The sequence below is a fragment of the Pseudophryne corroboree genome, chromosome 2 (genome assembly GCF_028390025.1).
Source record: "Pseudophryne corroboree isolate aPseCor3 chromosome 2, aPseCor3.hap2, whole genome shotgun sequence".
Classification (NCBI taxonomy): Eukaryota; Metazoa; Chordata; class Amphibia; order Anura; family Myobatrachidae; genus Pseudophryne; species Pseudophryne corroboree.
In genome coordinates, this window is record NC_086445.1 from 849,447,206 (window position 1) to 849,461,582 (window position 14,377).

General features: G+C 46.7%; 1 protein-coding gene across 1 annotated transcript in view; it reads right to left on the reverse strand.

Moving 5' to 3' along the window:
- ACE2 (angiotensin converting enzyme 2) overlaps positions 1 to 13,818 on the reverse strand; it is a 164,483-nt gene extending 150,665 nt beyond the window's left edge. Inside the window, exon 1 of the mRNA XM_063953199.1 lies at positions 13,619 to 13,818. Within this exon, the coding sequence (XP_063809269.1) occupies positions 13,619 to 13,804 (186 nt within the window). The 5' untranslated portion in view covers positions 13,805 to 13,818. The remainder of the gene's footprint in view (positions 1 to 13,618) is intronic.
- Between the last annotated feature and the right edge of the window lie 559 nt (positions 13,819 to 14,377).

Genomic DNA, 14,377 nt, shown 5'->3' on the forward strand with positions numbered 1-14,377 from the left:
ACAGAGCTAAAGTACCAGCCAATCAGCTCCCAACTGCCATGTCACAGGCTGGGTTTGAAAAATGACAGTTAGGAGCTGGTTGACTGGTACCTTATCTTCAACCACTTTATCTCCATCCAAGGTTTAGTAAATAGACATCTGTGAAAGTGTACCTATTGTCCAATGACATACTGTAGAAGAGATTGGATTCTTAAGTATTGTCATTTGTCCAATGTGAGGTGTACCAGTAAATTTGGCTCCCTGCAACCCGTAAAGAGCAGTGAGGGTGGAAGTGACAGCTAGAAGCTCCGTACTAGAGCTTAGTGGTGCAGTGGAAGTTGCGACCTGCGAGACAGCTGGCAGACAGAATTTAACTCAGCAGCATCTGCTGTATACGAAACAGCTGAGCTGCCGAGGAGAATCGGAGAGCAGGCAACAAAATTAAGCTCTGCTCCCCAATAATGAACTAATTGTGGAGACTGTGCGGGGGGACCCCTATGTGTGGTGTTCCCAGGGTGACTACCCCACCTATAATCCAACCCGGCATGGATTAAGAGAAAATAATGCAGCCACAAGAACTTTCTGAATGGTATGAATGCAAGAAAGAGTCCCTTCACATTGTAATTTTGCCCTGCACTTTTTAAGCTGTATGTTTAGATCATGCAGCCTTCACTCTTAAAGTACAGATCTAGCCATGCTCATTCAGCCTGTGGCATGGCACATGTGCCCTAGTACACTGAGCTGCGCCTTAGTATGTCACCCATGTGTTCCTATGGGCACATGTACTTAGACACACGCGCATGTCCTAGTCGCAGGCACACTTGCCGTGTCAGTCTTGCCGCGAATACGGCAAACTGCATGCTAGATGAGCATGGCTACATCAGATTTAGTATGATTTGCCGATGGATGGGATGCCTGAGGTCAGAATACTGACAGCGGCATCCCGACCATCAGAGTACCGACAGCCACCTGTAAAGTACCCTAACCCTCCCCTACTCACTACCCTAACCCTCCTTTGTGGGTGCCTAACCCTAACCCTCCCTTCCCCGCTGCGTAAACCTAACCCTCCCTGCTTGGTGCCTAACCCTAACCCCCTCCTATGTGGCTAAGCCTCCCCTCCCTCCCCAATACCTAACCCTAACCTTCCCGTCCATGCACCCTAACCTCCCTTCTCATGCCTAAACTTAACCCCCCCCGCGCAGGACACCAGCGCGTCCCGCTGGTAGGACGTCCGGGATACTGGCCGTCTGTATTTTGACGCCGGTATCCTGAGTGGTGTCGGTATCTAGACGCCGAGCTTGTGGTGTCCTTTTTGATTCCGGCATCAGTACTTCGACTGCCAGGATCTGGTCCGTCGGGAATTTAACTGCATCCCGCTACATCTGTACTGTGATTCCTTCCAACACTGGGCCCGATTCAGACCTGATTGCTGCTGTGCGTTTTCGCACAGCAGGCGATTATTGAACTGCTGCACTTGTACTGCAATGCGCATGTGCTTCGCCAAACAGCGACAGGAGGGTGCAAAAAATTTTACCGCACGGCTGTTCGCAAGGCGATTGACAGGAAGAGGACGTTTGTGGGTGGTAACCGGCCGTGTTCGGGGTGTGTCTGCAAAAATGCAGGTGTTCCCAAGCGTTTTCAGGGCGGGTGTGTGACATCAGTTCCAGACCTGATCAGGCCGATTTAGTCGCACTGGAGGAGTAAGTATTGAGCTATACACAGGCTGCACACACTGCACAGAATGAAAAAACATTTGATGGTGAGTGTGATGCGAACGGTTTTGCAGCTGTCCGCTGACTGAGGGGAATTTTCACACAGCATACACATGCAACCGCATACTTGCACGGGGCAAGTTTTCACTCCCCATGGGCGGCGACTATCTGATCGGACAGTGTAATTTGCAGCACAGCGATCAGGTCTGAATTAGTCCCACTGCCTATTAGACTGTACTTCACCATTCATTCCATCACCTACACATAACAGGCCTGAGTTAAAAGCAACAACAACAAAAAGAGAGCAATTTTCTTTTTGGTGGGGCAGATTTAAAATTTGAGGAGAAATATATAGTTGAGAAGAGCATGACCTAGCTCAAGGGTTGGCAGCCTGTGGCAATCCAGCAGCTGTGGAACTACACATCCCGGCATGCCCTTCTACAGATTTGCTGTTAGGGCATTCTATAACTGATGGAATGAAACAGATGGAATGAAACAGGTTGACTACTCCTTGTCCCCATGGCAGGCAGTGCAGGAAGGCGTTGGGCTGGAGAGGTGCCTACCCCGTTCTGACAGCAGCCACCTATCCACCGTTAGCTGCACTGCCATTCCTGTCATACTGTAAGACTAGCAGGCAAGCTGAAGCAGTGCAGCAACATCATTGATCTAGGGATCATCAATGGTTTATGGCTGATGTTGAATACTTTCACCATCAATGGTGGAGAACCAGATGGTTTCCAGTAGTGATGTGCACCGGAAATTTTTCAGGTTTTGTGTTTTGGTTTTGGATTCGGTTCCGCGGCCGTGTTTTGGATTCGGATGCGTTTTGGCAAAACCTCCCTGAAATTTTTTTGTCGGATTCGGGTGTGTTTTGGATGCGGGTGTTTTTTTACAAAAAACACTCAAAAACAGCTAAAGTCATTTTGATCCCATAGTATTATTAACCTCAATAACCATAATTTCCACTCATTTCCGTCTATTCTGAACAGCTCACACCTCACAATATTATTTTTAGTCCTAAAATTTGCACCAAGGTCGCTGGATGGCTAATCTAAGCGACCCAAGTGGCCGACACAAACACCTGGCCCATCTAGGAGTGGCACTGCAGTGTCAGACAGGATGGCAGATTTAAAAAATAGTCCCAAACAGCACATGACGCAAAGAAAAAAAGAGGTGCAATGAGGTAGCTGTGTGACTAAGCTAAGCAGCCCAAGTGGCCGACACAAACACCTGGCCCATCTAGGAGTAGCACTGCAGTGTCAGACAGGATGGCAGATTTAAAAAAATAGTCCCTAAACAGCACATGATGCAAAGAAAAAAAGAGGTGCACCTAGGTCGCTGGATGGCTAAGCTAAGCGACCCAAGTGGCCGACACAAACACCTGGCCCATCTAGGAGTGGCACTGCAGTTTTCTAGCGAGAGGATGAGTGCTTCCATCCTCATGTGAATCTGAACCACTAGCCATGAACATAGGCCAGGGCCTCAGCCAATCCTTGCCACTCCGTGTCGTAAATGGCATATTGGCCAGTTTACACTTCTCATCAAATGCTTTTAATTTGGATTTTTGGGTCATTTTACTGAACTTTTGTAGTATACTTGACGACACAGAGGTAGAGCAGTGGACTACTGTACCGTATTGCTATATATATACTGGTGGTCAGCAAAATTCTGCACTGCCCTCCTACTATATACTGCGCACAGCTAAAATGCAGCACAGGTATGGATGCATAGTATACTTGACGACACAGAGGTAGAGCAGTGGACTACTGTACCGTACTGCTATATATATACTGGTGGTCAGCAAAATTCTGCACTGTCCTCCTACTATATACTGCGCACAACTAAAATGCAGCACAGGTATGGATGCATAGTATACTTGACGACACAGAGGTAGAGCAGTGGACTACTGTACCATACTGCTATATATATATATACTGGTGGTCAGCAAAATTCTGCACTGTCCTCCTACTATATACTGCGCACAACTAAAATGCAGCACAGGTATGGATGCATAGTATACTTGACGACACAGAGGTAGAGCAGTGGACTACTGTACCGTACTGCTATATATATACTGGTGGTCAGCAAAATTCTGCACTGTCCTCCTACTATATACTGCGCACAACTAAAATGCAACACAGGTATGGATGCATAGTATACTTGTCGACACAGAGGTAGAGCAGTGGACTACTGTACCGTACTGCTATATATATACTGGTGGTCAGCAAAATTCTGCACTGTCCTCCTACTATATACTGCGCACAACTAAAATGCAACACAGGTATGGATGCATAGTATACTTGACGACACAGAGGTAGAGCAGTGGACTACTGTACCGTACTGCTATATATATACTGGTGGTCAGCAAAATTCTGCACTGACATGAGGGGGGACGCCCAGCACATGGCTGTCCCGCCCCGCATGTCAGTGCCGGCCCCTCCCCACCCGCAGAAGTGCAAAGCCATCGCACAGCGGCGATGCCTTTGCACTTCAAGAGTAGCTCCCGACTAGCGCAGCTTTAGCCTGCTGGCCGGGAGCTAATCGTCGATCCCCGGCCTGCATCGACTGCGTGTGACGTCACGCAGCCACTGCGGCCCGCCCTTCATTCGGTTCGGCCACACCTGCGTTGGCCGGACCGCGCCCATGAAATGCGGATGTTCCGCCCCCACCCCACCCAGCGACTGCCGCTGCCTGTCAATCAGGCAGAGGTGATCGTAGCAGCCCAACAGTTCTGCCCGATCGCACCGCTGCGATAAACTGCAGCGTGCAATCAGGTCAGAATGACCCCCTGTGTGTAGGAGCCAGGAGTGGGATATACCGCCTCTTTCACAGGCTGAGCTGTCATTCACAGCTCAACCCTGCTCCAGCTCTCAGGGGGTGATTCAGACCTGATTGCTGGGCTGCTAAAATTGTTGTCCTGCAATCAGATAGTATCCGCCCAAGGGGAGTATATATTCGCCGTGCAAGTGTGAGATCGCTTGTGTATGAAGAACTGCCAAAAAACCCTCAGTCAGCGGACAGCTGCAAATCCGTTCACAGCTCACTCACCTTTGAATGATTATTCCTGTGTGTGCAGTCTCTGCACAGCCCAAGACTTACCCCTACTGTGCGATCAGAATGGGCTGATCGGGTCCGGAGCTGACATCACACACCCGCCCTGAAAACACTTGGGAACGCCTGCGTTTTCCCTGACACTCCCAGTAAACGGTCAGTTACCACCCACAAATGCCCTCTTCCTGTCAATCACCTTGCGAACACCCGTGCAAATGAAATTTTTGCACCAGCCTGTCGCTGACCGTCAATGCCTGTTGTTGTTGGCCGACGTGCATAGCCAGATTAAGGGGGGGAGGCAGGGCATACTGTCCCCCGGGTCCCCCTTTGTCAGGGGGCCCCCCGACCAGAGCACACTGACATCACTAGCTTTCCCTCTTAAGCAGCAGCAGAACCAGCAGCCAGAATGTGAGCAGGACAGTATGCAATGCAGGCAGAGACACAGGAATATCATGTTTCATGAGCTACCGACAGAGCTTTCTGACCAGAGGAGAGATAGGAGAGTGGATAGAGCTGTGACACATGGATCCTCCTCTCCGCCTGAGTGTCCTAGTCCTGTGTAAACTGTTATGCAACTATACCATTTGGGTCTATACAGAAATAGAGACACACAGAAAGTCCTCCTGAGTCCAGTTACAGTGTGTAAGTAGTACAGAAGCTGCTGCTGTTCTTGCATGTGACAAGATTAATTATTTTATTTTTCTATGTGTATGCTAAATTCTCTTTGTTCCATTACAAGAAAAGTTTATAAAATAGTTGTAGTGGAGCTATAAAAAGTACCCAGGCATTATTAAACTATTAGTTAAAACTAATATACACCTTTATTTTAAATTTAATATACACAATCTATACCTCCCACCATGACCCATTCCAGGATGGACAAAAATGCTCTCTACCTGGATTTCCTTCTTAATTTATGACTGCAATCACCTGTGTTGAAATACCTTTCTTATCAATTAAATAGTTCAATACAGGTGACGCCAATCATATATTAAGTGGGAAGTCCAGGTAGAGAGAATTTTGTCCCTTGTGGAATGGGACATGTTGGGAGGTATGCACAATTTATTATACATCCCCCACCTTCCATTGGGCCCCCCTGCCTTTAGTGCCCCGGGCACCCCCAATACTTAATCTGGCCCTGCCGACGTGCATGTGCATTGCGGTGCATACGCATGCGCAGTCTATTGCTGATTGCCCGCTGTGCGAAAACGCACAGCAGCGATATGGTCTGAATCACCCCCTTAGTCAGGAGCAAAAACAACGATGGCAAAGCCATCAACTGCACCACACTGAATAGTTACCAGCCATGCAATAGAATCCCTTCACTTCTACAACACCGCACAGATGGGCTCCTTTCAGAGTCCCTGTCCCTTTTTTTATACATCCGGGCAATATATATTTTTTTTTTATTGCCGCGATTAGTGGCAATTAGAAATTATAATTATTAGGTCTAGGACTTGATAATTAATAAATACAGTATGGCATTTGATGCATGATTAGTTTAGAAGTATAGAAATTAATGACTGTAGGTTGCTGTGTGTTTTATATACTATGGAATTGCATTCTATCTGCATGCTCGTAATGTACTGGACAGAAATACAATATAAACAGGGCATTAAAGAAGAACTACCTTCAGATGAACCATGTGCTACTAGGCAGCATTAATTTCACAGAGCCCCTACGTCACATATTTGGTTCATGACCGATCACTCACTAAAACTCATGTTTTGTAATATCCATAAAAACACTTCAGAGGTCAAATTAAATATTTTACAATAAACAGAAACCTCCCTCATAACTGAGCTGTACTGCATGCTCTCAATCCCAAATGTATTATAATACAAAGCATAAATCAGCTATTGGAATTTTGGGGGTTAGTCAGACCTGATCGCTCCTCTGCAAATTTGCAGAGGTTTGCGATCGGATAGCCGCCACCCAGACAGAGTGAAAGCCCGTCTTGTGCAAGTCTGCATACGCCTTGCAAAAATTTTATTGTTGGCCGGTCAGCTGCAAATCCGTTCGCAACTCACTCACCATTAAATGATTTTTCCAGTCTGTGCGTACCACAGGACCTACACCTATAGTGCGATAGAATCAGGCTCATCGGGGCCGAAGCTGACGTCACAAACCCTCCCTGTAAATGCTTGGTTACGCCTGCATTTTTCCTGACACTCCCAGAAAACTGCCAGTTACCACCCCCAAACGCTTGGTCACGCCTGCCTTTTTCCTGACACTCCCAGAAACGGCCAGTTACCACACCCAAACACCGGCTTCCTGTCAATCTACTTGCATATGCCTAGCAATCGAAAAAGTTGCTGGATTGTTTTCGCTGTTTGGCCCCGCGCATGCATACTATGATCCGTGTGCATGCACAGTTGATCGATAATTGCCCGGCTTGCAAATTCGCACAACAGCGAAAGTCTGAATAACCGCTCTAATAACCCCCGTTTGCCAATTTTAGCACTTCTGTGCATGCGTGCACACCTCTGCACGCATATGTGAGGGCTTAAGGTACGAACGCATGCAATCGCAGTCTAAATACCGGTGGGTGGAGGGAATGGAGTTTTGACGCAGCGTTTTATAGGTATCGACGCACCTCTTGGGGGGTGCAGTCCAGACAACAGAGGCAAATCTGGACCATTTGTGAGGTGGGCCTCGGCGGCTATGTGATATTACACGCAGACGCTGCGACCCAAAAGAAGGTGCAACAGCATCTGCGTTCGCAACTAGGCTATGGAGGCAGGGGGCAACTTTAAACATGTGAGCGCATCAATGTTTAGCATTGCGCTCGCATTTTAGCGGAGGGGGGCAGGAGCGGATGTAGGCACGGGCAAGCAGGGCGGTCACAGTCATCCTGCAGGCGCCCGCGGCCCACCCGCACCCCGCATCCTGCATTCAGCTCCTGCTACCTGGCTGCAGCAGGCGCCGCAGGCTGTGTGGGCATCCGCTGCAGCAGGCTCCATCGTCAGATACTAGAGGTCATAATTGATCTCTAGTGTTTGTGTGGCGCTGCTATGGGAGAGACGTCATGACGTCTCTCCCATAGAGAGGAGCGGGCGGAGCAGCAGCGGCAGCAGAGATGGGGGGCTGCAGCGGTCGGGAAGCAGGAGCGGGGCTGGTGAGCAGGGCCGGTGCTAATGTGTTCGGCGCCTCCCTGCAAACTAGAAATTTGCGCCCTCCCATACTTTACAAAGGGACGGATACCCAAAATGCGGTGTGGCCTTACAAGTTAGGGGCGTGGCCACACAATAGTACTCATATTTCAAATTACGCCACACAGTAGTAGTGCGCTTATGCATAATGCACCCAGTAACAGTGTGCTTATGCATGAATATTGGCCTCAGAAATAGTGGTATACAGATGGATCCACGCTCATATGATGCGGCTCCATCGCAGAGCAGCGTTCCCGGCGTGACTAGGCGATCCGTCCACCTAGTCACCCAGGGAGCGCACAGAGATGCTCCCATTCAAGTGAATGGGGCATGTACACGTCAGGGACACTGCGGTAGGCGCGCCAGGCACAGATGGCTCCGTCTGTATATTTATAATGTCTGCAGAAGTGTCACTTATACACATAATGGCTAATCAGATTTTTTGTTTCCCTCCATCTCCTCTACTTACTGTTTTCTGTATATACTGTATGCAGCCATGTTTCGGGAGGGGTGGGAGTCTGTCTCTTCTCCAGCCCTCCCTTTTCTGTGGGTTCTCATGGCCCATGAGAACCCACAGAAAAGGGAGGGCTGGAGAAGAGACAGACTCAGGAGGCAGTCACAGGCAGGCTGAGGCAGCATACCATGAATACTGGAGTGGGAGGAGACAGAGTAGGATAGACATGGGACACAGGAGAGGAGGGACCAGTCTGGAAAGGAGCACAGCTTATTGGTGGCTGGTCCCTGGGACGGGGCCAGCAACTGTGATAGGAAAATGGTGTTGTGCATAAACCTGAATGAAGCCAGACAGCAGCAGTATTCACAGCTATATAGCAGGAGCCCAAGCTTCATCACAGCCAGCGGCAGTAGGGGATGTAAGGAACATACAAATGCATTTATTCGTCTGGCTCCGCCCCCGAAACGCCGCCCACCCCTCCCGAAACTCCGCCCCCTCTGCTATACACTGCAGTCCACTGTGGCTCCATCTGGCTCCGCCCCCGAAACACCGCCCACCCCTCCCGTAACTCCGCCCCCTCTGCCTCACACTACAGTCCACTGTGTGTTCACATGAGCGGCCGGGACTCAGGACTCGGAGTACACGCGTCGCTGATGCTGCATGTCTCCTCTCCTCTATGTGCATGTGCACAGTGTCAAGGGCACCAAACTGCTACACTGTGTTGGCCTGGCAGCAAGGGAGACCCGCGCAGCAGCGGGATGCAGAGTGGGAAGTGCGCCTCTGGAGCTTGGCGCCTACCTGCTCTGCATCCCTTTGCTGAGCGGGTAGCGTCGGGCCCGCTGGTGAGTATTGTTTTTTTTATTTTTTTTTATTTTTATTTTTTTTTTGGGGGGGGGGGGTTAGTGTATATTAGCGGTGTTACCAGGGGGCACAGCTACTCCGGGCACAATCCAGGGGGCACAACATCTGGGGAAAATCTACAGGGGGCACAAACCAGGCGGCACAACTACTGGAGGCAAATCTACAGGGGCCACAGCTACAGGGGGGACAACTACGGGGGGCATATCTACAGGGGGCACAAACCAGGGGGCACAACTAACTCGGGCACAACTACTGGGGGCAAATCTACAGGGGGCACAGCTACAGGGGGCACAGCTACAGGGGGCACAAGTACTGGGGGAAAATCTACAGGGGGCACAACTACTGGGGGAAAATCTACAGGGGGCTCAACTACTCTGGGCACAACTACAAGGGGGCACAAACCAGGGGGCACAACTACTTTGGGCACAACTACTGGGGGCAAATCTACAGGGGGCACAACAACTGCGGGTAAATCTACAGGCGGCCCAGCTACAGGGTGCACAACTACTGGGGGCATAGCTACAGGGGGGCATAACTACTGGGGCCATAACTACAGGGGGCATAACTGTGGCCTCCCCCCTTCCCTATGAAGTCACGCCCCTATTTTTTTTGCGCGTGCCTCCGGTGCGCACTATGTTTGACCTGGGGGAAGCCCGAAAGAAACTTTCGCCCTGGGCGCCACAAAGTCTAGAACTGGCCCTGAGTGGGGGACAGGACCCAGCGGGGTAGCCTTGCCCTGTGCTGAGCACCCCCCGTATGTTAGTGGAAAAAGTTGTAGTTTTGTGACTTTTCGCAAAACTACAACTCATGCTGAATTAGGCCCATAGTCTTTTTGTTCTGTACTTACATCTGTATTGTCTGCCTATGTTTGGTTTTGTGAAAATACTAGTTCATTTAATCTGTTAGAAAATGGTATCAAAAAAGTCAGCAGTTTTATTATACAGTACACGGAAAACCATTAATGAAATACAATATAACATGGTTTTCAAAAGGAACATTTAAATCATCAAGTAATGGCCTATTGATTAGCTGTGTCTTTTTATCAGCTGGCATAGTTGTCCCTTGGAGACTAGATCATAATACAACTCATTAACACCTTCATGGGTAAGGTTCAGTAACATTCATCATCCACATGTAGAACTAAACTGCTAAGGATGTGTCCCACTAAAAGTCTGTAGTACTCATGTGGTTCAATGCAGTAAAATATCACTCTCTGTCCCAGTGGTGGCTTTTGCTCAATAACGTCACAGAGCCTGGTGCTCAGCTCTACACTACAGAAATCCTAAAAGAGCCAAGGTATGGGCGCATAGGCAAGCACAGGGGGTTTCCAGTTGCCAGGAAAGTTTGCTCTGTGTGTGTCTGTGGATCTAAATGCTCTCTCACCGCACCAGAAAGAGAATCTGATGCTGTAAGTGGCTTACTGTTATCATTGGGCCTGCATATGTCTAAGGTACTGTATTACATACAATGTACTTTGGTGCAGACTAGAGCTTGTTACATGTTAATTATGCATCCTTCATGGGCTGGATACAATTGCTCTATAATCCAAAATTTTGAAACCCCCCTGCAGAAATCCTACGTTTGCCCCTGGGGTGAAGGCAAATCAAAGTGTCTGACCTTTTGCATACTGCCACCTAGAAACTCAGGGCCATCCTTGTTTGAAAGATGAGTGGACTCTTAGAAGTTATTGTCTAGTGACCCTATAGAAAGCATTTGGCACAGATCTCCATAAGTCCCAACTGACCCGATTTTGTCGGGACAGTCCCATTTTTTCCCTTGGTAGGGGGGAAGTTGGGAGGCCCGTTCTCTCTCACTGCCCTTCTTAGCAGAACAGCAGTGGAAAGATGCTGTGCGCATGATTTCTCTGTGTCATTAAAGAATGGACAAATTTCAAAGAACTAAAATGACATAAGTATTTGAGTCCAAAAGAGAAACAGTTGGGAAATAAGCTCATCTATTATCATCTTCATCATCATCATCATCATCATCATCATCATCATCATCACATTTTTGTTTAAGAAAATTATGTATATTGTTTTACTATGGTTATACAAAAAGTTTTTGGGGTTCCTATTTGAAATGGAGACATAGTGCCAGTCTTATTGGTACACAAAAGTCAGCTCCTGATCCAGCCACATTGTTGTAACATAAATAAAGGTTAAATTAATCTGAAATCAGCCAGTTACACAAGTGGTGCTGCAGCTGAGATGCGTAAGAGTCTGAATTGCTCATTGTTATAAAAAGCTGTGTATCTGAGCTCCACAGTGTGCACCATTATTAATACTCACTCCTCAGAGGCAGAGCAGACTTGTGTACAACGATAAATCAGTGACTGAAGTTGTGTTGACGGAAACATTTCTACAGCTAATAATTATTAAAGTGCAGGTTGAGTCTCCCATATACATTTTTTTTGGGACCAGAAGTATTTTGGATATTAGATTTTTTTTATATTTTAGAATATTTGTATACCATAATGAGATATCATGGAGACAGGACTTAAGTGTAAACACAGAATGTATTTGTGTCATATACACCTTATACATATGGCCTGAAGGTAATTTTGACATTATTTTCAATAATTTTGTGTATGAAACAAAGTTTGTGTACATTGAACCATCGGAAAGCAAATGTGTCACTATTATCCCTTTAACACCAAAAAACTTGGTTCCAACATGGGATATTAAACACGGTTTCAAGCCATGTCACCGCGGCTCAAAACCCCGTTCACACTGCAGGCTCCCTGGGTTAGTGCCGGGTTCGAGTAGCTAACAGGGTCAGATTCCAGGTAACACAACCCGGGTAATAATAATAATGTTATTTATATAGCACTTTTCTCCCACAGGACTCAACGTTGCTTTATAGACATCAGAACCATCGTACATAGGAGTTAGAATTGCTATAAATACAAAACTACGCAGAAATAATTAACAACAAAACCTATAGAGGGCAATGAGCATAATTGCAGGGTGAGGTGCAGACATTTTGGGCAATAACTTCCATGGGTTGTCCATGTCATCCACAAAATGTACCAGATGAGGCAGACGTTATGGGCATACTATGTAGGATTACCCTGGGTGGATTAGGTTACCCCTAGAAGAGATGACACAAAATGGGTGTTTGCAGGCTACTATTCTAGGAGTGGGGTCCACGGGCATACTATGTAAGGCAGCCATATTGGGCGCACTACGAAGGTTACACTGTAGGGCAGAAGCCATACAAGGACCCAAGGCATATACAGAAAACTGGCATGTGTGTATTAGTATGATTTACCCTGTAGAAAGAACCTGCACACAGGCATAGCAATACCATGGGGTGGAAGTTCAGCAGAGATCAATGAAGGATCTGAGCATGTTACAGATGGTAGCCACAACAATAGAATAGAGCAGTATATGTACTGAACAAGTGGGCAATACAAACAGGAGTCCAGCCAAATGAAAGTTTGCAGAAATAAAGCCCAGAATTATAACTGGTAGGAAATGGGGGAGAAGGGTGGAGGGGGAGATAAAGCATATTTCCCACCAAACCTGGATGAGGGCTGCCCCAGCAATAACCTGGGTTATTGGGACACACAGAGCTGATCCATCAGACATACAGAGCTGATCACACTGGTCGGGTACCGCACAGATTCTCTGCTGGGGGTCAGAGAAAGCTGTGCAAAAGGCTGCATATCGCAATGCTGCCCTGTGATTTCTCCAGCCTAAACTGGCGTTATTATCACAGGGCACACTGGAATTTTTTTTTTAATTTTTTTTTAGTAAATTCATCCATCTTGCATTTCCCATTATAAGTATGGGAATGCGATGTGGGTTACTAAAAAAAAATGACAATTAAAGGGTTTGGAGCAGGGTTTGCTCCAAAAGCCCTTAAATACATTTAAGTGATACTAAAATAATGTGAAAAGGGTGTAAAAACACCCTTTTCCACATTTTTTTTAAATAAAAATAATGTTTATAAATAGACCCCTTAATTAGTACCTTTGATTTAACCATCTGGACTCAAACATGAGTAGCCGTAAAGCCTGGACTATAATGGCAGAGTTTTGTATATTGTGTATCTGCCTCTTGCATACATTTGTTACCCACAGTTTCTATCTTAGTTATTAATACAGATCATTCTAAATAATGATAAAAATGATTTATACAGTAGTTGTTTATATTATAAATGAGCAAGGTTTAACACACACTATGGAATACTGCAATTGGTTCAAAACAATGTAAATGCCAGCAATACTACTGCAACAGGACGTATAACTGCATTACACCATCTGTGTTTCAATCCCTGGAGCCACATTTTTGGACTTTCCATTAAATTTACTTATGACAAGATAGCAATATGCTGTAAGATATATACAACCAACCAAAACCTTAGATGCCAAACAGTCACTTCTACAGACATTGTGCTGTACCTACCATTTTCTGGGCATTCTCATCATTGATATTAGTATTATATTCCCATTGTGCTTGTGCATATTGATGATACAATTGTTCTCCTTCTCTTTGATATTCCTGTAAAAACGCCTGGGCATCGCTGGTTACGTCTTGGGTTGAGGGGCCAAAAAGGGCCAAGGTACAGAGGAGACAAAGGAAGACCAACATGTTTCTCCCTGAGCAGAGATTTCCTCAACTGATTCACGCTCCTTTCAATCAATACTGAAAATCTCTGTGTGTCTCTAGCCTTTGTACCACTGCCAAAGGTTTGCTGGAGCAGACCAGGAACTGCTTGTTAGGATAAGATGCTTTATTACCTTGATACAGAACGTTCTTCATTATCATTGGCAGGAGTCAAAGAGAGTGAAAACTTTTATTTCGCAAGGAAAAACCCTACAAACTGGTATCTTGGAGAGGCTCACCCTGATATGATTACCTGTAAATATTGTTAACCCTTTAATAGAAAAATTTGTGAGACATTAGCAAAGCAGACCTTCAAAATACACAACTGAAAGCTTTCTCACAATGGAGCTGATTCAATTGCAGGTGAGGAGTTACCAAAAATGGAGTTGTCTGCTCACAGCCCACGGAGGTGTGAGAAGATATAAGCATACAGGTCCCTGCCACAACTGCTTTTATGTGAACAATTATTTTTTGAAAAATATACATAAACTTCTGTCCAGTCTGCTTAAGCAAACTAACTATTTTATTTTCAAACAACCAGCACCAGTGTTCTTAGCT